At 35.4% G+C, this 24,359-nt stretch overlaps 1 protein-coding gene across 4 annotated transcripts in view; it reads left to right on the plus strand.

The window, feature by feature from the left end:
- HERC4 (HECT and RLD domain containing E3 ubiquitin protein ligase 4) overlaps positions 1-24,359 on the plus strand; it is a 91,386-nt gene that overhangs the window by 22,245 nt on the left and 44,782 nt on the right. For all 4 annotated transcript variants that reach the window (XM_084904247.1, XM_084904249.1, XM_084904248.1 and 1 more), the window contains 6 exons: positions 6,850-7,009; positions 11,326-11,402; positions 16,045-16,266; positions 17,340-17,431; positions 21,674-21,804; positions 23,878-24,038. In XM_084904247.1, coding sequence (XP_084760373.1) covers positions 6,850-7,009; positions 11,326-11,402; positions 16,045-16,266; positions 17,340-17,431; positions 21,674-21,804; positions 23,878-24,038 — 843 coding nt within the window. The remainder of the gene's footprint in view (positions 1-6,849; positions 7,010-11,325; positions 11,403-16,044; positions 16,267-17,339; positions 17,432-21,673; positions 21,805-23,877; positions 24,039-24,359) is intronic.

Below are 24,359 nucleotides of genomic sequence, written 5' to 3' on the forward strand. Positions count from 1 at the left end.
GGCACATGCCTTGACTGGACCCGAACCCAGGACCCTTCAGACCTCGGCCTACCAATGCTCTATCCACTGATCGTTCTGGTCAAACCAGCTAGGGTGCATTTTTATAGTTTTTGTTTTGGTGATTTTACAGTTTAAAATCACCTAACCATAGTGCTGAAGTGCCATGTAGGATTTGTAAGCCCAAGAAGGCTGTTGTAATGGATTATTTTCCCAAGTAGACTAAAATAAAATGACTAAAGTTTTAACTAGAATAATGATGAAGTTTCCTAGAAGGATAGTGCAGTAGTGAAATAAATCATTATTTAGCATCCTTCAGTTTTCTTAAGTTTTTTGAGTTTTACATCATTTTTTAAGAAGATTTAAAAGAAGCCTGTAGTCACCATCTTTGTAGCTTTTCTTTTTCTTTGTAGCTTTTCATTGACCACAGTTGAGAATGCAGAAATTTTCATTTTGTCTTTAATGGCAAAGGGAAGAAAATGGACAGAGAAAGAAAGCTATTTCACAATTACTAGATAAATCAGAAAGTCAGTGTGGATAGTACCACTGATCATTGAGTTTGGAGATAATTCTACATGAATTTTCACAAACTCAAGAATTGAGGGATATATTCCTTAGATTCCAAAGGAAATAGGATGTTCTTATCCACTTAGTTATTCAACAGGAAGGATTATATCTTTTTAGCATTTTACATGAAGCTATAGACCTATCCCAGTGGTCAGCAAACTCAGTCAGCAGAGCCAAATATCAACAGTACAGTGATTGAAATTCCTTTTGAGAACCAAATTTTTTAAACTTCTTCTAACGACACTTCTTCAAAATAGACTCGCCCAGGCCGTGGTATCTTGTGGAAGAGCCACACTCAAGCGGCCACATATGGCTCTCGAGCCACAGTTTGCCGACCACATACCTATCCTGTATTGGCTAAGATGATGTGTAACAGTATTTTTTCTTATAATGTTTGTGCAACAAAATTTACTTGATGTAGCATGTAAGTGAACAAAAGCTGAAATCAGATGTGCATACAAAGGTAATTTGGAGGAAATAGATGAAGTAGAAATAAAATCATCATTAGGTTGACATTTTAATTGGTTTTTATAAATCTATACACAACAATATTTGCCTTATTGAGTAAAAAAGAATATTATCTCCTTAATAAAATAATGTGCCATTGGTTTTCAAAAATATTGGATTTTAACAATAAAAGTGTAAGAAGAGCCAGAAGTAATGATGAGGTAATACTGATTTGCTATCAGTGTTTACAACTTGAACATATCTATACTAGTAGCCCTGCACATGAATTCGTGTGCCAGTACCTCTCTGCGAGGCCTGGCTGCTCCATGCCCGCTGCCCAGAGGCCCATTTGCAGTTCCCTCTCCCTGGCGGCTCTGTGCCTGCTGCCTGTTACGGGACGACCCGCAAGAGACGACCACCAGAGTCAGAGACCAAAATTTATGAGCCTTTATTAAGCTTGCCAGCAGCTGCAGTTGCGGCACTTCACCGTGTAAAGGCCGAACTGCAGTGTAGACCACAGGTCTTACAGCAAATTTATACTCAGAAACCACAAGAGAGAGTTAGGATAGTTGCAATGGACAACCCAAAGGTTACAAAAGTTATTTCAGCTACTTCCAAGAAATCAGGCTGGGCCACCTCCTTCTAACCTCCAACCAACCCATTGTTCTGTGGCCTACTCCACATCCTGTCCCAAGGCATCCTGCCTCCAGGCAGTGGAGGAGCTGTGCAATGTGTGCAGCCCAGAACCTGCCCAGAGGCCTTCAGCGCCGCCCTCCCCTCCCCTGAGTGGGGCTGAGCGGACTGGGCACAGCCATCTTGTGGCTATGGCTGCTGCCATCTTTGTGGCGGATTGACAGTTAATTTGCATATTACCCTCTTGCTCCATAGGATTACATTTATCTAGTTCTTTTCTGTTACTGCTCCTGTCTCTGAAAAATGTATTTTTTTCTTTCCCAAGGCAATATCCTTTACTTAATGTTTTCTTTGCCTTTTTGTACCTCCTAGAACTAAATGTTTCTTTTTTTTTCTTTCCTTGAAGAGGAATATTGTGAACTGATATGGGTAGTGTTATTTTTCTCAGAAATTTTATATGAACTTTGTGAAGCATAAAGTTGAAAGAGTAGTACAATGACCAAACAGTTAAAATTTTGCCACATTTTTTTTATCTGTATATATTAGTATTTTTTTAAAAAAATTGTTTTAATTGACTTAACAGAGGAAGGGAGGGGAGTGGAGAGAGAGAGAGAGAGAGAGAGAGAGAGAAACATCAGTGATCGAGTCTGCAACCTGGGCACATGCCCTTTGTTGGAAGCTGCCCATCGTCTTCACTAGCTGCGGAGGTGTGGACAAGGAACCCAGAAGACTGGTCAATCTTGAAGCTCTGAAAGGCCTACCACCCACTGTCTAGTTGAGACAATAGTAGCTAAAGCAACTTCCACATTTTAGTCTTATGTAAATCCTTGCTGATGGGCTGTCCTGGAGCTATTACTGCAATTGCCTGCCTAAAGGCTGTGGGTGTATCCCATAGTCTTAATAAAAGGGTTAGCAAGGCCAGAGTGGGGTGGAGTCCTTCCCCTTGAGTTGGGCTCCCATCTGGCCCCCAATATTTCCAGATTAATATTTTCTAGTTTCTTTCATTTGTGTGCGGCCTCCTCCAGATCCCGAACCCTGGGGGGGACACTCGCAACTGGCGCCCAAATAGGGTACCCGCAGGTAACTAATATGGGCTAGTTAGAAAAATCTATGTAGCTTTTGCTGGTGCTGTCTCGTGATTAAGTTCTGCCCTTCCTGGTAGAGAGGGAAAGGAGGCACATTTACAAGTCTATGTTCCTGCTTTTAGGCAAATATCAGAATGGAGAGCTTTTCTTGTATTTCCTTCTTCTTAATGGCCTTCAGCTGGAAATAATCCTTATGCCAAAGTGGCATATTTTTGGGAGGCATACACTGCTACCTTTCAGCACTTTGGTGTATCTGTAGGATAATTTCCTGGAGATGGAATTGCTAGGTTCAAAAAGAAAATACAAATATTTTGTTAGGTTTGCCACCTTCCTTTCCATTAAGATTGTTCTAGTTTGTACTCCCGCTATCAAACTCTCACTATCAACATATGAGTGCCCTTTTCCCCAACAGATTAGGTCTTTTGACTGTCTCCAAAATTTGCCTTTTCCAGAATGTCATGTAGTTGGAATCATACAGTATGGAGCCTTTTCAGATTAGTTTCTTTCACTTAAAAGATTCATGTTTAAGTTTACTCCATATCATTTTATGGCTTGATAACAACTCATTTCTTTTTAGTGCTGAATAATAAACTATCATTTTAATTTACAGTGTATCCATTCACATACTGAAGGACGTTTTGATTGCTTCTGAGTTTTGGCAATTATGAATAAAGATGCTATAATGCCCGTGGGAAGGTTTTTGTGTGGATATAAGTTTTTAAGTCCTTGGGTAAATACCAAGGAGTGCAATTGCTGGATCATTATGATAAGAGTGTGTTTAGTTTCTTAAGAAACTGCCAAACTGTTCTTTTAAAGTGGCAATACCATTTGAATGTCCTCCAGCAATGAGATCTATAGCTCTATATCCTTTCTAGCATTTGGTGATGTCAGCATTTTGAATTTTGGCCGTGTTAATAGGTGTATAGTTTTAATTTACAATTTCCCTAATGACTTAGGATGTAGACCATCCTTTCGTAGGCTTAACTTGCCATCTACCTCTATTTTGGTGGGGTGTCTGGTCAGATTTTGGCCTGTTTTTTTTTTAATTGGGTTGTTCATTTTCTTGTTGAGTTAGAGTTTTTTCATGTATTTTGGATAATAGCCCTTTATTAGATATCTTTTGCAAAGATTTTTTCCCCCCAGTCTGTGCTTGTTTTCTCATTCTCTTGATAAATGTAAACTTTTATAATAAATGGTTAAAAACCACTTAGAAAAGTACATAAATTAAGTGTGTGGCTTGCCTTGCTGGCATGGCTCCTAAGCATCAACGTATGAACCAGGAAGGTATGGTCGGGGCACATGCCTGGGCTGCAGGCTCAGTCCCCAGTGGAGGGTGTGCAGAAGGCAGCTGCTGGATGATTCTTTCTCATCATTGACTAGAGGTCCAATGTACGAAAATTCGTGCACTCTGGGGAGGGTCCCCTCAGCTGGGCTTGCACCCTCTCGCAGTCTGGGACTCCTCAGGGGATGTCCACCTGCTGGCTTAGGCCCACTCCCCAGGGGAGTGGGTCTAAGTTGGCAGCCCGGAAGCCCTCAGGGGATGTCCTGGTGATGCGGAGTTGGCCTAAGCAGCAGTCGGATATCCTTAGGGCTGCCTCTAGGGCTGCCTCGGAGGCAGGAGAGGCTTCCACCACTGTACAGCACCCACCTTGTGGCTGAGTGGAGCTCCCCTTGTGAGAGCACACTGATCACTGGGGGTAGCTCTTGTGTTGAGTGCCTGCCCCCTTGTGATCAGTGCATGTCATAGCAACCAGTCATTTAGTCAATTTGCATATTACCCTTTAATTATCTATAGGATGTTTCTATCTTGTTCCCCGTCCCTTCCTCTAGGAAATCAATAAAAATACATTTTTTAAAATGTATGGCTCTATGAGTTCTAAGTGAACATATTATTTCCCTGTTTATGTTATCAGTCTTTTCATTGCTTTTAGTTTGTTTTGCTATATAACAAATAGAATTTTCTCAAATGGGTACATGGACTCTTCTTCCTCTGTCCTTAGCTCAGGTCTTACTTTATGTGTCTTCCAAAATTCCTCCTGATATCTTTTAAGGCTTTAATAATTCCCATGTCCCTTTTGTGTATCTTTTAGCATTTAATCACAATCCTTTATCATGCTTGTTATTCTATATACTGTAAACTCCTTGAAAGCTAGAATTCTTGTTTTATTTGTCCTTGTGTGTCTAGAGCATGGATCACAAGAAGTATTATTTGCTATTACTGTTTAGTCTGAATGATTGTTTCTTTGTTTCTTGGATTTTAAGTGCCTTTGATTTTATAGCTATTGCTCTCTAATTTAGGTACTCTTTATTATTGTTTAACCAAGTAATCTTACTCATTCTTCTTGTCATCCTAACATTTTCTGCTCTTCGCTAGTTACCCTTGAGGATTGTTTTGGAGAAACATTAACTTATTTCTGGGGCCTCTGTGAGAGAGTAGAAATCTCTTCTGTGTTTTATTTCTTTCTTCATAATTAAAACTTACAGGAATGTTTTGATGTAAATAAATGATGCCATATTTCGAAGTCCTTTTTCTTAATTTTTTTGGGGGACAATATGTTATACCTTGTTTTCCTTTTTTGTAAGTTTCTGCAATATAATTTTATGAAAATATGCATATAAAGAGTGAGAGAGTAGTATAATGAACTTCCACGTACTGTTCACAGTTTCTTGTTATTAACTCATATAGTGTTATAAGGTAATTAACTCATATAGTATTCTAAGGTAAGTACTTAAAATATTGTTAGAGTTGTACAGATTCCTAGAAGCTATTTAGGACTAACCTCCCACCCCAAAACACAGGATAGTAATTCAGATACAATTATACATAGGGATTTAAATCTCCTTGATGTGATCTGTTTCATTATTGAACAGTAGCATTTGTATACAGAGCAAAGTATGGTTGATTCATTTTAACTACTTACGAGGCTTTTAGTTTAATAAAGAAAAACTTAAAGCTTTCTTATTAAGTTAAAATAATTTTAAGTGGTGTCTTAAAATAATTTGTGCTGGACCCTGGCCTGTGTGTCTCAATGGATAGAGCATTGACCTTCACATATAAGGATAAAGGGTCCGATTCCCAGTCAAGGGCATGTACCTGGATATCAGGTTCTTCCCTGGGGAGAGGAGGGCAACCAATCTATGTGTTTCTTCTTCTCCTTTCCCTCTCTTTCACTCTCTAAAAATAAATGGAAAAATATCCTCAGGTGAGGATTAACAAAACAAACAAAAACTTGTGGTAATAGTAAACTGATAAGACATTGCACATTTTAGGATTAAGGAAACAATTTCACATTCTTGACTGATTTGTCAGTGGTTACTGATAGTCTTATGAAGGGCCAGTACTTAGAATTAATTCCTAGTTTAAAACTTGAGCACGTTTTAACCACATACAGAGTTTTTATGTCTTTGCTGTTAAAATGGCAGTCAATAAACTGAAATTCATTTGTTGTGGTCACATTGCCTTTCAATTCTCTCCTTAGCCTATCCAATAGATGCTTCATTAATGAGTTCTGTAAAAAATTTGTTTCCCATCAGAAATTGCCAATTCAGGCTATTTCATTAAATTCAGAATCATTCCATAGTAGTATCTATATGGTAATGTATGTGTCAATTATTTTATTATTAAAAAACAAAAACAAAACAGCCCAGGTTATTTAAGTGATTCCCCTTTTAGCTGGACTCTCTTATATTGGTAATGGCTTTGAATGAAGATCACTTTCTGAGAGAATCTTTTTAACCCTTAACATTTCCCCAAAATGTTCAAGTCACTTAATACAGAGTTTCCCCAAAAAATATGTATACATTTTAACAGCTGATAGCTCAATTTTGAAAATGAAATGTATTTTAATAAACACCGTCTATATAGTTATTCAAAATGTGTATATACTTTTTTTTGCAACACCGTATATTCTGAGTCAATCATGCACTATGATATATATGTATATTCCACAATGAAAATTTTGTATGGAACATATTTGCTAGATTTTTCAGACTAACTGAAGTTATACTTAGTCTGTATTTCAGCATTTCCTTAGCTTTCTTATGCAAGATGAAGATTGTGTTTTATTTCCATTGGTAGTTCTAAACTAGAATATAATGTTTTTCTCCTTGATTTCTGTAGAGCAGGTTGTTGCCCTGGATGCCCAAAATATTCTAGCTGTTTCATGTGGAGAAGCTCATACATTAGCACTAAATGACAAGGGCCAGGTGTATGCTTGGGGTCTCGATTCTGATGGACAACTTGGCCTGCTAGGATCAGAGGAATGTATCAGAGTACCCAGGTAACAAAGGTGACCAAAAAGAGGTCCTTAATAATCTTCTATCATAAATTTATTATTAAATTATCCTGTATACTTTGGGCATGTAAAAGTTGACACCTATTATTTCTCCCCTTTGAATTCTGAAGGTTTCTAGTTAGGTTCTAACCTTTAATTTGGGTGGAGTGTCCCCTTTTTTTATACTTTTGTTTTCCCCCACATATCTTGACTAGCCCAGCTATTGACATAGTAAAAATTGATTGGTTGCATGTTTCTCTACCTTGTTTGTGTTTTTTTTTGTTTTATTTTTTGTTTTTAGTATTTATTGTTTTTATTCAGTACAGAAGTTGCTTAGTGTAAAAAGAATTCAGTTACTTTCCACTTTTTTATATAGCAGTGACCATGATTTATGCTAACCATTAGTCATCATAGAATTATTTAAAAATGGAAAATAAATAATGCTTCATCAGTGTTTTAGTCTTAAAGATTTACATAAGGCATAATCATTGTTTTAATGTTAAAAATTATAAGAACATGAACATATCTAGGTAAAAATATAAATATTTAGATAAAAACATCTAATTTATTTTAGATAGAAAAATAATACACAAAGTCATGCTTAGTTTTAAAAATTATACAATTTTTTTGCCTCTTTAAATTCTTGCTCCTTCTTCCTACTAATAGTTATAGGGACAAAATAGAAATCTCCAGAGAACCAAAGAATTAAGCTAATTTTAGGTAGCACTTTTTTAAAAATATATATATTTTATTGATTTTTTACAGAGAGGAAGGGAGAGAGAGAGAGAGAGAGAGAGAGAGAGAGAGAGAGCGCGCGCGCGAGAGCTAGAAATGTCGATGAGAGAGAAACATCGACCAGTTGCCTCTTGCACACACCCCCTACAGGGGATGTGCCCGCAACCAATGTACATGCCCTTGACTGGAATCGAACCTGGGACCTGTCAGTCTACATACCGACTCTCTACCACTGAGCCAAACCGGTTTTGGCTTAGGTAGCACTTTTTAACACACATTTAGATATTTTGTATTTAATTTTAAAATGATATTTATTTTGGTTTAAAAGATACAAAGTAGTACTAGGACAAGAAAATGGAGCACAGGAACTACTAATATATATCAGAACAGAAACTCTATCATTGCTAGGAATGAGTTTCTTATTGTTGATTTTTTAGTTTATTTTTATATTTTTAATTTAGTTAGGGAAAGGTAGCTCTTCTAATAAGCCTGTAACCTTCCTTGTGTTGTAACATATTAAAAGTTTTTTATCATTGGTCTGACATTTTATATTTGTTGTGGTAACGAACTGTCTGTTGAGACTTTGGATACATCACAATCACCTTTTTATTAAACCTGTGACTAAATTTCACAAATTTCTTTCCCCTTTTTTCTTTTGTGATGACAAATAATTGGAGTGGTGAAACAAATGAGTATTTCCGTTATGCTTTTAATGTCTCTTGATGGTTCTGTTGGGGGGAAATCTTTTTTTTAATTAAGTAAATTAAATTCTTTTAGTCATTTCAATTTTGATTTATTTCAGAAAATGGTAATTTGCAACCAGTGGATTTTGGTTTAGTAACAAAGCATTCATAAAAACATAGTAACTGCATGTTTGTCATATTTATACTGCTTTTATTTTCTCCCAAAAGTAATTGTTGTAGAATGGGGTTTTTAATTTAAGATTTTAAAAGTTTTGTGGTTTTAGGATTGAAAAGGGACATACATGTTAGATTTTCTAAGTTAATATTCTCAACCATGGTTCATAGCAGAGCTTTCTAGTTTTTCCTCATTTTTACTTCACTGGTGTCTTAATTCTCACTACTTACATTTTTGTTTCTGTTCACTTCTGGTATACGAGATTTCTATCAGTAATCTGTAGATGATCAGTAAATGGGAAAGAAAGGTAACTGTAAAGAGAGAATTTCATTGTATATCAATTTATTTGAAGGTTGCCCAGTAATAAATTATGTATTTGTGACTTTACTATTTTATGAGCCTAGATGGGGACCTGAAAGAGATCTTAACTTGAGGCCTTTGCTTTAAAATTCTGCTTTTGTGTTAGTTAAGCATCATATTAACATTAAGCTGTGTAGTCATTTTTTTCTGTTCAAACTCATACATTTGTTGTAGACTAGTCTGTCTGGTTTATTGTGACATATGTTGTTTTTACTGATATTTTCAACTTTTAAAGGCCAATTTAATATTTCAGTAAGAATATATTTTTATGAAAGACTGCCAATAATTTTTTTATTTTTAAGTTTCAGTACTATATCATTTTTTAGATGCAAGGCTTTTTCTAGATTCTTAGATATGCCAGCCAGCATTGTAAATTTCACATACATTTTGAATAAAATGTATAGAAGACAGGAGGAAACTCAAATATATACAAATAGATTTTTTAAAATTACTGTTTGTGATTTTCATAAGAGTGATCAGAAATGTGAAGATTCACATTAGACTGTACTTTCTTGAGAACAAAATCATGTTTATGCTAAAAGATGAAAATGTAAATTAACTGATACTTTAAAGAATGTAAAACTAATAATAAATGGAAATTTGAAATTCTTACTACTTTGGTAGTAGTCTTTTTCTACTTCTAGTTTTGTTATGTTTTGAAATAATCTATTCTTGAAATTATCAGTATCAGTGGTCTCTATAGACCTGATTTTGCTATCTTTAGTTTAATGTACCTGGAAATACATACTTTTCCATGCAAACTTTAGAAAAATAATTGTTAAATTTGTAGCTTATTTTTAAAAGTCCTATTTATTGGACATATACAATAAAAAATTATGACAGGAAGGTGTGATATGATCCTTGTGAGAACAGCTGTTTCTGGACAATAGAAATCATTTTATTAGTTTCACTCAGTTAGAATGGTTTTAATACTAAAGTCTCTAAGACTTTATAAATTTACCTATCCTTTAACAATGTATTCATTACATACTTTTTGTAAGGCACTCGGGTAGGTGGCAGGGATTGTGTGGGTATAAGATACTTAATCTGCCATCAAAGAGCTTAATGTTTAATAGTACAGTGGTAATAAATAAATAAGTATATCAGTAATTAATAGTGATAAATGCTTTGAAGGAAAAAACATAGGGTGCTATAAGAATGTAACTTTTGAAGTGTTTTATTTGATTTGCAAATTGGACTTGATTAAATCCTGTTTTTGCATTGCCAATGTTTGATTTTGGTAATTGCAGAAATATGGACATTTTGCTACCTTTTAAAATCTGAAGGTACGTTAGATCCTTCTAACTTGTTAGGTTCTGCTAAATTTTAGCAACATAACTTTCAGATTTTATATTTAAGACATAAATCCATTAAATAAAAATATTTTTAATACTAATATGGGATTAGAGTAACTCATCTTTCTCCTGCTCAAAATTTGATTTGCTGAAGCTGCCTCCCGAAAATCATGATTATCGACTCTCTGGTCAGAACTTGCTCCGGACTTTCATTTGGCCGAATCAGGTCAGGTGGCAGTATCAGGTAAAGGGAAATAAGAAACATGTTTCCTTCCCACTTTTTTTCTTGAAAACACTCATTCAGTAAAAACAATAGAATGGTCAGGTAAAGGGGACTGCTTAAGAAAAACCTGGGATGTTTGATGCAGTTACCTGATTTTTGTATTGTTTAAGAAATCATATTGCAGTTAAGGAAAATTCAGAAATGGGAGAAAAAAAGAAACTATAAAAATTATAAGGAAAAAAGCAGACAGCAGAATGACTGAACTTGTCAGTGATAATAAATGTGTATTTATTAAATTTCCCTGGTTAGGAATTAAGTTGAATGTCACTGATTTAGATGTAAAGCAAAAGGGCCAAAAGAATTGATTTCATCATTTGAGAATGGTAGCAATTCACATAATAGGAATATTTTTAGTTCTTAACCCGATAGAAGAGAACATATATTAAACTTGGACATCAATTTTAGACAAATTAGATCATGTACATTTATTTTACAAATATATTACAAATTTTATGTGTTAAACTTTAATTTTTTTTTAAATTTTTATGATTAAAGAAAATAAATTGTAAAAGCGCTCTGAGGGATATTTGAGGTATGCATATAGTTTGTTAAATGTTGTCCTTTCAAAGTATTTTCTCAATTCGCTTTTAATTTTCTTTATGTCTAGATTTTGTATACTGACTAACAAATTTTTGATAAATTGGGCATGTATAAAATATAACATGAGCTGCTAGGTTGGTAGGAAACAACTTGTACATAGTAGGTGGTCAAGAAATAGCATATATGAATTAAGGATTCAGGATCCATTTAATAACTGGAATTAACTGATTCTGATATCTCTTCTTTTCTAGAAATATTAAATGTTTATCAGATATCCAGATAGTACAAGTTGCTTGTGGTTATTATCATTCACTTGCACTTTCTAAAGGTAAGCATTGTTTTTATTTTATTTTCCTTTTTCAGTTTTATTACTTGACTAGAGGCCCAGTGCACAAATTCGTGCACCAGTGGGGTCCCTTGGCCTGGCCTGCGGGATCGTGCTGAAGCCGGCTCTCGGCTCTCTGATATCCCCCGAGGGGTCCTGGATTGTGAGAGGATTTAGACCAGGCCCAGGGATCCCACTGGTGCACTATCGGCTGGGGAAGGGATGCGGGAAGTTGGCCAGCTGGGGTGGGACTGCAGGAGGGCTTTCAGGGCGTGTCAGGCCTGCCCAGTTGGCCAGAACCCAGCAGTAAGGTAACCTACCAGTAGGAGCATCTGCCCCCTGTTGGTCAGTGCACATCATAGGAAGTGGTTGAGCAGCCTTAGCATATCATTAGCATATTACGCTTTGGTTGAACATACAACTGGACAGCCAGGCACTTAGTATATTGGGCTTTTATTATATCGGATACTTTAATTGAGCAGAAAGTCCTCCAATTTTGTTCTTTCTTAAGATTGTCCTGATTCTTTTTCATATCCATTTTAGAATTAGCTTGACAGTTTTCACAGATGCACAAACTATTGGGATTTTGATTTGGATTGTATTGTCTCTATAAATCAATTTGAGAAAAGTCTTCACACAATGTCTTTTAGTCCCTGAACATGCTATATCCCTCCATTACTTTAATCTTTTAATTTTTCTCAGTAGTATTTTGTTGTCTTCTATGGAGAAGACTTAGACTCCTTTTATTAGATTTTTCCATAGGTATTTGATATTTTGTTGTTGTTGTATGATGTCATTGCCAAATTATATATTGCTACTATATAGCCATAAATGACATTTATTTTTGTTCTATTTGTTTCTTTAGTTTGTTTAATGCTATTCCTTCATAGCTGGGGAAAGTTATGACTTGCCCAACCTCATTTGATTTCACAGATAAACTATTTATAAATAAAAACAAGAAGGCCAAAATTCCTATTAGCTTTGTTTTATTTCATTTCTTATTAGATTAATTTTTTCATATGCCAGCTAAGGATTTGTAACTTGGGTAAAGAATAGGTAAGTTAACACATTGCGGACGGATCATGAGAATTCTCGCTTCATATTACACAGTGTTTTACCAAAGTATCATACTTTAAAAAGATATTAGCTTGTAAGAGCATGTAATAACTGCAAAATGCAATGGGTATTTAATTTTAAAGTGTGCCTTTAACAGTTATATAAAACATTTTTTGTAGTACTTGTTTAATAGGAACTTATGTGGCCACTGGATAAAGCTAGCGATAAGACTACTGGTCCGCAATGTGTTAAGAGACCTATCTTAAGATAAGTTAAGCTTTAGAGAACATACCATCTAGTGGAAGAGGCAGATATACAAATAAATACCGTGTTTCCCCGAAAATAAGACCTAGCGCATGGAAAGATAAGACATCCCCTGAAAATAAGACCTAGCACAACTTTGGGAGAAAAAATTAATATAAGACACTGTCTTATTTTCGGGGAAACAGGGTAGTTATAGATTAAGGGGGGAAAAAGACACACACACACACACACACACACACACACACACACACTCCGAGTCTAGAGGGTCCCTTGGCCTGGCTTGCAGGGATAAGGCCAAAACCATCTCTCCAACATCTCCCAAGGGGTCCTGGATTGCAAGAGGGCAGTTCTTGGGTGACACACCTCAGAATCGGGCTCCCTCCTCTCTGGTTCCTGATGCATCACCTGAGAACCGCAGCTGCCAGGTCACTGGAGCTTGGCAGCTCCTGCGTTGAGTGTCTGCTCCCTGGTGGTCAGTGTGCATCATAACTAGCGGTTGGACTGTCTGCCCACTGGTGGTCATTGCACATCATAGCCACCATTGGATGGTCTAGCTAGCAGTTGGATGGTTGCTTAGGCTTTTATATATATATATACTATAGGCCTGGTGCATGAAATGTGTGCACAGGGGGGCGGGGGGGGGGGGGTGTCCCTCAGCCCAACCTGCACGCTCTCCAATCTCGGACTCTTTTTAGGCCCGACCTCAGTGAGATTAGGCCAAAACGGGCAGTCAGACATCTCTCATAATCCAGGACTGCTGGCTCCAAACCACTCGCCTGCCTGCCTACCTGGTTGCCCCTAACTGCTTCTGCCTGCCAGCCTGATCACACCCTAACCACTCCCCTGCCAACCTGATTGACACCTAACTTCTCCCTTGCCGGCCCAGTTGTCCCTAACTGCCCTCCTCTGCAGGCCTGGTCCCCTGTAACTGCCCTCTCCTGCTTGCCTGGTCATCCCTAACTGCCCTCACCTGCTGGCCGGCCTGGTCTCCTTTAACTGCTCTCCCCTGCTGACCTGGTCGCTTCCAACTACTCTCCTCTGCAGGCCTGGTCTGCCCCCCTTCCTCCTACTGCCCTCCCTTGCAGGCCTGGTCCCTCCCAATTGTCCTCCCGTGGTGGCCATCTTGTGTCCACCTGGGGGCAGCCATGTTGTGTGCTGGAGTGATGGTCAATTTGCATATCATCTCTTTATTATATAGGATAGATGCTATTTTGGACAAGGTTAAAGTAAAATGCTAGAGGAATGAAGAAAAAGTGTAGTTAGTTCCAGTCAGTAGAATTAGTGGCAATAATGAGGGGATATAGTATATTTGATGCAAGTCTTGAAAGATTAGTAGAATTTATTCAGAATTGGAGAAATGTTTAGAAACGCTAGGGGAAATGTTGAGAATTGGCTAAGGTGATAGTATTAGTAAAGGCATAGAATCAGGAAACTATTTTGCTTATTTGAGTATTGATATGTAGTTTTATGTGGGTATTGTGAGAGAATTGGAAACATACTCTTACTTTAGTTGAAACTGAATTAAAAACAAATCTGTTAAAAAGGGCCTTAAATCCCAAAATAAGGAATTTAGACTTTTGTAAGTAATAGGGAAGGTGTCATTCCTATATTCTTTATTTTACTTGGCCAACTTTTCTTTTAATATTTTGGTAGGTAGTTCCATGATAAATTTAAACTCAGAGGTTTTTACTGTTGAGGGCAGTTTTCTATCTTGACTCATAGGTAGGTAATCTTTTGCCTTGTTCAGGTTTAATCTAAGGACAGTATCTTATTTATTCCGTGAATCAATCCTCCTCCCCCCCTCTACTTAGTATGAACTAGACACTCTGGAGTGTGCAACATTCAATGATAAGCAGTACACTACTAGCCCTTATGATACAGTCGCACAAATAATACTGTGATTACATACTATGAAAAAAGACTAAAGAAAAAAACTTTAGGATATTTAGAACATGTAATAGAGTGACTGAACTTAATCTCAGAGATCAGAGAGGGCTTCCTGCTGGGGGAGAGTGGAAGTGAATTAGACAAAGATGAAGGGGAAATTTAGTTGAAAGGAACAGCAAGTGGGTGAAAAATTGGCATTTTTCAGGTGAGCAACATTATCAAATCTGCATTTTTATATTCTATGTATATGTACAAATGCCTACTAGTATGTGCATAGAATATTTCTGGAAGTACTGATCAGTAATTGATAAAGAGTAGCTATCTCTTGGGAAGAAAATAAGGAGATCTAATTTTAGAGGGAGATTTACTTTGTGTACTATCTTATAGTATCAATTTTTAAAAATCAGTTGTTGGCCAGTCAGTTATTTAATGTATTAGTTTTGTTTATTTAATTAAAAAAATATGTTTAAAGTTGCAAAAGAGGGTGGCAGTGTGGGGGCAAAAATGCCAAGCAGACCGAACTATTTTAGGAACCAGGAGAGATGGTGGGGAGTGGATCTATTTAACATATTTTTCTTTAGAAATAAAATTGTATATAACTTGGTAATTCAAATAGATTGATTCAAATCTTTGTATAAGGTAAGAAAGGAGGGAAGTATTTAGAATGACTACCTATATTTATGATTTGTGCTGTTAAATTAGTTACAATGTCATTTACTGAGAGAGGGAACCCTAGGAAGAGATTCAGGTATGGGAGGTAGAGTGAAAGTCATGAACTGAGTTTGGGATACACTGAGCTGAAAGTGCCTTGAAATATCCAATAGGTGTCAGGTAACAATTGGATACATGGGTTTATTGCTCAGAGGACAGGGTTGGTCTGATAATAAAATTTTGAATGTTATTAGCATATTATTTTTTAAAATATATATTTTATTGATTTTTTCAGAGAGGAAGGGAGAGGGATAGAAAGTCAGAAACATTGATGAGAGAGAAACATCGATCAGCTGCCTCTTGCATATCCCTGGCTGGGGATGTGCCCGCAACCAAGGTACATGCCCTTGACCGGAATTGAACCAGGGACCCTTGAGTCCGCAGGCCAACGCTCTACCACTGAGCCAAACCGGTTTTGGCATTAGCATATTATTGATAACTTGAGCTTGGATGAGTGCCTCTTCAGGAGAAATCATAGAGTAAAAGTAAAACCTGAGAATTATTAAAAAGAGATGGTCCTTTCCTGAGGAGCATAGTTACTTACCATTCATTTCTAAATATAGAATGTTCTTCTAAGTAATATTATATTTCCATGTAAGAAATAAACTTAAGAGGAATATGTATTTCCAGCTGATAAGAGGAAGAATATCTCAAAATAACTGATGATCTTCAAATGAAACTGTGTGTGTGAGAAAAATTGTTTAATTTTATGATTTTTGTTTTACAGCAAGTGAAGTTTTCTCCTGGGGACAGAATAAATATGGCCAGTTGGGTTTAGGCACTGACAGTAAAAAGCAAGCTTCACCACAACTGATTAAGTCCTTGGTTGGAATCCCTTTCATGCAAGTTGCAGCAGGAGGAGCCCATAGTTTTGTACTCACCCTTTCTGGAGCTATCTTTGGATGGGGACGCAACAAATTTGGTCAACTAGGTCTTAATGATGAAAATGGTAGGTTCTCATTACTGCAAATGTACTTTTAAGAAGAGATGATCCTTTGAGATGGCTCAGTGAGCGAATCTTAGTGTCAAAGAGAAATGAACTGAAATCTTCCCTGATAGGGAGGTGGGATGAGAGGTTAATTTTAAAATGCCATTTGATAATAATTTTAGGGGATGGTGGGAGGCCAAAAAAAAAACATTTTATCATAAAATAAATTATAAAAATTATAACTGCACAAAAATTCTTTGCTGTTGGATATTCATTAAAAGATAATTGAAAAACATCACTTCAAATTGGTAGCCACATTATTGGCTAACAGTGGTGAAAAGAAGCAATACAATTATTTTGAAAAGTAAACAAAGCATTCATTGAAATTTTCAAGGATTTATTAAAATAATCTGGATCATTAAATTAATCTTTAGTTTGGGCTTCACTTTTAACATTGATTCTAGAGTCTTGAAAATAAACATTTGGAATTTAAAAAATTATAACTACGTGAAACAATTTGGGATCTTGGAATTGATTTTTCTTAACTACATTAGGTCAAAAGCCAGTACTTGAAATACAGAAACTAAGTTCATAAAGTTCAATATAATTGTAATAACAAAAGTGAGTTGTTGGTCTAGTAGCAACTAGTAATGATAACCAACTAATACTCTCAAAAATAATTTAAAATGTTTTTTTCTGCATAAGAAAAATTGGGTAGGGCATTATATCTCTTTTTCTCCTAGAAAATAGCAGAAAATATATTTTTCAAAATATGATCCTATGAGTAGAATTACCATGAGGTGAATATAAAGTATGTGTGTGGATTATAAGCAAATAGCTTTCTAATTCCTTGATTGCTGATTTGCGTTTAAGCAATTCAGCACTTAAATTACTGTTTTTAAATTCCTCCTTCATCACAGTAGAATAGAAAGGCCTGAAACCCAACTTAGTACTAGCCTTGTAATGCAAAAATCATTGAATCATGGTTAAAATTATTTAGTCATCACTGTCCACTGAGCTTGGGAAGCTATTGAGGAAACTCTGTAGAAGAGTTTTAATTAAATATTGTTAACGTCTCTTGTTGGAATTTTCAGATAGGTATGTTCCTAATTTACTAAAGTCACTAAGAACTCAGAAAATAGTTTATATTTGTTGTGGAGAAGATCATACTGCTGCACTAACCAAGGTATTGTACTCCTATAAAACTTCTTTATTATTACTCATAGAAGTTATTTCATAATTGGTAAATGTTTTCCTAATATGTACATTAAAAGGAGTGTTAAAGATATTTTAAAAATAATTTATCTTGGAAAAGGACCTAGATTATTATTCTCAAAAACAGTTTACCTTAATTTTCTCATTTGTTTTATGTTATGAAATGTGAATTATAATCTTCTGTTCAATGCTGATAATATATATTATTCGGTTTCTCAGCTTTGTGTGAAATACTGCTTAAATAATTTGAATAAAACAGTTCCTTTTAAGTTAGTCAGGCTTGCCATGCTGTATATCTCTATCCCACTCATGCATAGCTCTTCTTAATTTGAATTTAGCTCCCATTTGGCTTATAAATATAACAAATAAGAAAGCAATCTCATTCACAATAGCATGAAAAAATAATAAATAGTTAGGAACAAATTTAACCGAGGTGAAAGACTTGTACACTGAAAACTACGTAAGACATCAATGAAAGAAATTGAAGAAGATACAAATAAGTGGAAAGATATCCCATGTTCTTGGATTGTAAGGAGTAATATTAATATATACACTATTCAAAGTGATCTACAGATTCAGTGCAATCCCTATCATAATTCTTATGGCATTTTTCACAGAAACAGAACAGATAATTTAAGAATTTGTATGGAATCATTGATGATCCAGAATAATCAAAACAATCTTGACGAAGAAAAGGCTAGAGATATCACAGTTCCTAGTTTCAAATTATATAAAAGTAATTAAAAACAACTGTACTGACATAAAAACAGATACATAGACCAATCAAAAAGGGTAGCCGAGCAATAAATGCACACATGTATGGTCAACTAATCATTGACAAGGCACCAAGAACACACAGTGGCACAAGATAGTCTTTAATAAATGGTGTTTGCAAAATGATATCTACATGTAAAAGACAAAATTGGATCCCTATCTTGTGCCACTCATAAAATTTCAAAATAGAAGGACTTAAATATGAGGCCTAAAACTGAAAAACTCTTGAAAGAAAACATGGGGGGGAAATCATAACTTTTGGTAATCATTTTTTTTGATATGACACCAAAAGAGCAGGCATCAAAAGAAAAAGAAAAACAAATGGGACTATATCACCACCAACAACAAAAAAACACACAAAAAAAACATCTTTACTGCAAAGGAAACAGTCAACAAAATGAAAAGGCAACTTATGAAATGGGAGAAAATATTTGTAAATCTTATCTGATAAGGCTTAATATTAAATATACTAGTATATAAGGAACACAAAACTCAATAGCTTAAAATAATCTAATTATAAAAAGGAGACAGTCCTGAGTAGACATTTTCCCAAGGAAGAACACCAATGGCCAATAGGTACAGGCAAAGGTGCTCAAGTTAACATCACAGTCATCAAGGAAATGCAAATTAAATCACAATGAGCTATTACCTCACATTTTTTAGGATGGCTATTCTCAAAAATCCCCACAAAGGACAAGGCTTAGGGAGGATGTGGAGAAAGGAGAAGCCTTGTACAGTACATTGTTGATTGGAAGATGAATTGCATGGCCATTGTTGAAAACAGTATGAAGGTTCCTCAAAAATTATAAATATTGTAGAACTGTATGAGCAAGCAATTCCACTTCTGGAATTATATCTGAAGGAAATGAAAACAGAATCTCAAAGAGATAACTGCACTCCCATGTTCATTACATCAATGTATAAGTGGAATATTAAAATAATTTAAAGAGAAACAGTAGAATGGTGTTTGCCAGGAGATTGGGGGAAATGGGGAGATGTTAACAAAGAATATAAACTTTCAGTTACAAGATAAGTTCTGAGGATCCAGTGCACAACATGGTGATTATAGTTAATAATACTGTGCTGTATAATTAAAATTTTCTAAGAGTAGGTCTGAAGCATTCACACACACAGAAGTATGTGAGGTGATGGATTTGTTAATTATCTTGGTTACAGTAGTCATTTCACAATGTTTATAGATGTCAAAACCCATTGTATACATCATACTTTTTGGGAAATTAAGTCATATCTGAATAAAACGGAAAATATCAGTTATAAAAATCATAAATAAAAAATTAACACTTTATATCCAGAAAAGTAAATTAATACTAACTTTATCTACACTAATAAAAGAGTAAGATGCAAATTGACTATACCTTCACAATACCCATCAGCCAATTAGAAGTGAGTATGCAAATTAACCCAACAAAGATGGCGGGTTAATTGGCATATACAGGCGCTGAGTGGCTGGGGGTGGGACAGGACACAAACGTTCTACATTACCCCAGCCACTCTGGGCCTCTGGGCAGCATGGGGAGGCCGAAGGGTGTCTGCAGCCTGAGCGAAGGCAGAGCAGGAAGCCAGGGGAAGGAAGGCCCATTCTTGCATGAATCTCCATGCATTAGGCCTCTGGTGTGATAATACTATTGTAATATATATTTTTACCTGTTAGATGTTTAAGCCAGTGAAGATACATAAACATTTATAGGTAAAATGTTTGATGAGAGAGAGGGAGAGAGATAGAAACATCAATAATGGCAGAGAATCATTCATTAGCTACTTTCTGCACTCCCCACACAGGGATTGAGCCTGCAGCCTGGGCATGTGCCCTGATCGGGAATCAAACCGTGACCTCCTGATTCGTAGGCTGATGCTGAACCATAGCCATGCTGGCTGGGCCCATAATTTGCTTTATTTTATTTTTAATCCTCGCCTGAGGAAATATTTTTCATTTTTCCGTTAATTTTTAGAGAGAGGGGGGAAAAACATCGATGTGAGAGAAACACATCGATTGGTTGCCTCCTGCACAAGCCCCAACCAGGGCCCAGGTCGGGGAGGAGCCTGCAACCAAGGTACATGTCCTTTATTGGAATTGAACCCAGGACCCTTTAGTCTAGGGGTGTCGAACTCAATCAGAGAAGGGGCCAAAATCTAAAATCCAGCCTAAATCGCGGGCCGAATGGTTTACTGAACAGTCATAAACTGACAATGTCATAAACTGACAGTGGAGTGCAGTGATGACAGCGCGATGCGGGCCGCATTGCAAGGCTTGGCGGGCTGGATTTGGCCCGCGGGCCGTGTGTTTGACACATGTGCTTTAGTCCATAGTCTGGCACTCTATCCACTGAGTCAAACCAGCTAGGGCCTATAATTTGCTTTACAGTACTGTACAAAAGGACTCTGGAATGGACATCCGAGAAAAAGAAATGGTAGTACCTAACTTTTGCTAGTTGTTGAAACTGAGTGATGGTTATATATTTCATGTTTATTTTTGTCTTTAATTTTGGGTATTTGAGATTTTTCCATGACAAAAAGTTTTTAAAAGAAAAAAATCAGTTTCCTTATGTAATAACATATAAATACTTAGGTTGTTATTTATTTATTTATTTATTTTTATCCTCACCCGAGGACATTATTTCCAATTGATTTTTCAGACAGAATGGTAGGGAGGAAGGGGAGGGGGAGAGAGAGAAACATCCACAGGCAAGAAACATGGCATTTGGTTGCCTCCATACATTTGGAGCTGGGGATTAAACCCAAAAAAAGGGTGAATTATATATAAAGCTACAATATGAAGAAAAACAATAGAAAAATACTAATTTTGCTTGTTAAACTGCCATCAAAGATCATTTTATGTATATAATCTCTAATCCAGCTATAAATTTTATAATGATTTTTTTCTAATTTAATTTTTTTTCATCATTTATTCCCCCTATACCCTCTTACACCTCCACCCACTCCTCTTTAATAAAACTTTTAAAGACCATTTATATTGTGTGCTAAAAATAGCAATATTTGTGCACTCTGGTTATATATACTTTGTGTTAAAAGTATAGCTTGTTTGAAAACAGGATGATACCGTTTTAATGGTTTTGTGAAATTTTATAGGTGTGTACTTGGAATTCAACAAGAATATGTCAGTGAAAGGCGTTGCAAAAGTAGTTATTAGTATCTCTTCAGTGATGACTTCAACTAATTATAATAGCAAGAACATAATTAAATACTTTAAAAACATGTGAAAATATTTAGTCATGAACCTGGAACTCGCTTCGTTTTAAGACATTTTACCTTAAAAAGTCTCAGGTATCATCTGTTAAATTGTGAAGATAATAAAAGTAAAAATTGACTCCATAGTTAAGATTAGTTTATTTTCCTGAAGATGATTTACTTTTATCAGGCCTTCTAATGATAAAGGGTTTTGTCTTTTTTTTTTTTTTAGGAAGGTGGAGTGTTTACTTTTGGAGCTGGAGGGTATGGTCAGTTGGGTCATAATTCTACTAGTCATGAAATAAACCCAAGGAAAGTTTTTGAACTTATGGGAAGCATTGTCACTCAGATTGCTTGTGGAAGGTAAGCTATTATATAAGATATTTTGGTCTCTCTAACATTATACAATTATTTAGCAAGTTTTTTTTCCCATATGGAATAGGTTCAGCTTGTCAAGTTTCTTTCCATTGGTTCTTACAAAGTGTGAATCTCTATGGGCGAGCAGGCTGGTGTTTCAGTTGGACAAAAAAAAAAACCTTTTCCTTTGGCATACTTTTGTTTTTGACGGTTTTCTTTCACAGGTTTCAGGAAACTATCTCAGTTCTTAGAGTACTTAGAGCAATGTCTTTTCCCTTGATGTCTGCAATATCACTTTTTAATATATATATATATATATATATATATATATATATATATACATATACACACACACACACACACACATATATATATATATATATATATATATATATATATATATATATATATATATATATATATAAATTTGGGTGTACAGGAACAACTTCATATTTTCTAAAAGGCCTAGAGAACATATTGGGATGCCTCTCCTCTTTCCCTTTATTAAAGTTGGTCATTTCTTTAAATTAGCAGAATGTGGTGGTTCAGCTGAAAGTAAGGATTTTTTAAAATGAGTTGTTTAGGGATCTAGTAATCTAAGATTAAAAAATATTCTCCCTTAAATGCCTAATTTGCTGTTAAGTTAAAATAACAGGAGAAACATCTTTTATACTGATTATTTTACCTTTCTTTATCTGTTGAAGGATATATGTAATGTGTTTATTGTCTGTAGCAATAATTTTGAAGGGACACTATGGGTCCATCTTTTTTGTTTGTTTTTACCTTTTTGTTTCTAAAGAATGAGGGAATTGGCCAATTAATTATTTAATGCATAAGATTAGTTAGTGGTGAAAATTGAATTAGACTACAGATCTCCTGATTCCCAGTTGGTGGCAGTAAATATAAGTTAGAGTTTTAAAATTTATATTTATCTTTGGTAGTCTATATTAAATAGACTGCCATATAAGAGGGTAAATGTACTTTGATGAGTTAACTCAATTTGACCATTTAGCTTAATTTTTTTCCACCTTGTATGTATCCTTATGTAATTTAGTTTAATTTTGTCAACTGTTAGCTTCAGATACATGAAATAACATTGTAGGTAACCTTTGGTGAATTTTTTTTAACATCTTGCTTACATGATTATCCATATGTGTGGAGCTATGGCTCCAGTAGGTCTCATTGCTGTAAAACATACATAATTATGTACTTATTCTATTATTAATGGGTATTTGGATGTTTCAGTTATTGGTAATTACAAATAATGCTTCTTTGAACATTTATTATATGATATACGTAAACCTTTGTATTTATAAAGTATATACCTAGAATAGTATTGCTCGGTTGTAGAGGATACTTAACTTGAATTTTGCGAGTTAATGTCATTCTACTTAACAAAATGATACTAATTCCTATTAGTATTGTATGAGAATTCCTGACACTCGGTATTTTTGTCACCATTTGGTATCATCAGACTTTTGAAAATTTTAAATTCTTGGATATGTAGTATTAATCATGATTTTAATTTGCTTTCTCATGATTTATAGGGATTGTATTGAATCTTTAGACCACTTTGGGAAATACTGACTTTTTTTTTTTTTTTTTTTTTAATATATATTTTATTGATTTTTCACAGAGAGGAAGAGAGAGGGATAGAGAGTCAGAAACATTGATGAGAGAGAATCATCGATCAGCTGCCTCTTGCACACCCCCTACCGGGGATGTGCCCGCAACCAAGGTACATGCCCTTGACTGGAATCAAACCCGGGACCTTTCAGTCCGCACTGAGCCAAACTGGTCTCGGCAGGAAATACTGACATCTTAACACTATTAAGTTAATAAATAATACAAGAAAACTCTTTTGGATACTCATAACTATTTATGCAGCCTAGCTGTGTGATACAAAATTCATTAGTGTAGTATAGGCTATTAATAAGTATTTTGTAGAGTATTATAGAACTGTGATGGCTTTATTAATTTATTTCTGAAAAAATAATCCATAATCTTTACTATGTTTTTCTAAACGTAAATTGTTTAGAAGGTAACATTAAGTCTGAGGTTTTCTATCTTTTACTCTAGGCAGCACACTTCTGCTTTTGTTCCTTCATCAGGGCGAATTTATTCCTTTGGACTTGGTGGGAATGGGCAGTTAGGAACCGGTTCAACAAGCAACAGGAAAAGTCCTTTTACTGTGAAAGGAAATTGGTGCCCATATAATGGGCAGTGTCCACCAGATGTTGGTAAGTTCTGTTACACACACATTAAAGTTATTGCTAAAATGTTGCTCTTAAATCATAAAGTTTTCTGTTTTAAATAAAGAATTCAAGACACATTGTTTAGTGAAAATCAGACACAAAAAAGTGTCTATGGTTGTTTGGTTTATATTTGAGTATATACAAAAGGAAAGTTGGGATAAATAGAGTAATAAAAAGTCATTTCAGAGACTTGGACATAAGGGAACTGGGTGGTGACTAGATACAAGTGGAAAGGAATATTTTTGTTTTTTATTTTTAATTGTAAAATACACATAACATAAAATTTATATAGCATAACCATTTTTA

The sequence above is a fragment of the Pipistrellus hanaki genome, assembly GCF_964339955.1.
Source record: "Pipistrellus hanaki genome assembly, chromosome: 14".
Taxonomy (NCBI): Eukaryota; Metazoa; Chordata; class Mammalia; order Chiroptera; family Vespertilionidae; genus Pipistrellus; species Pipistrellus hanaki.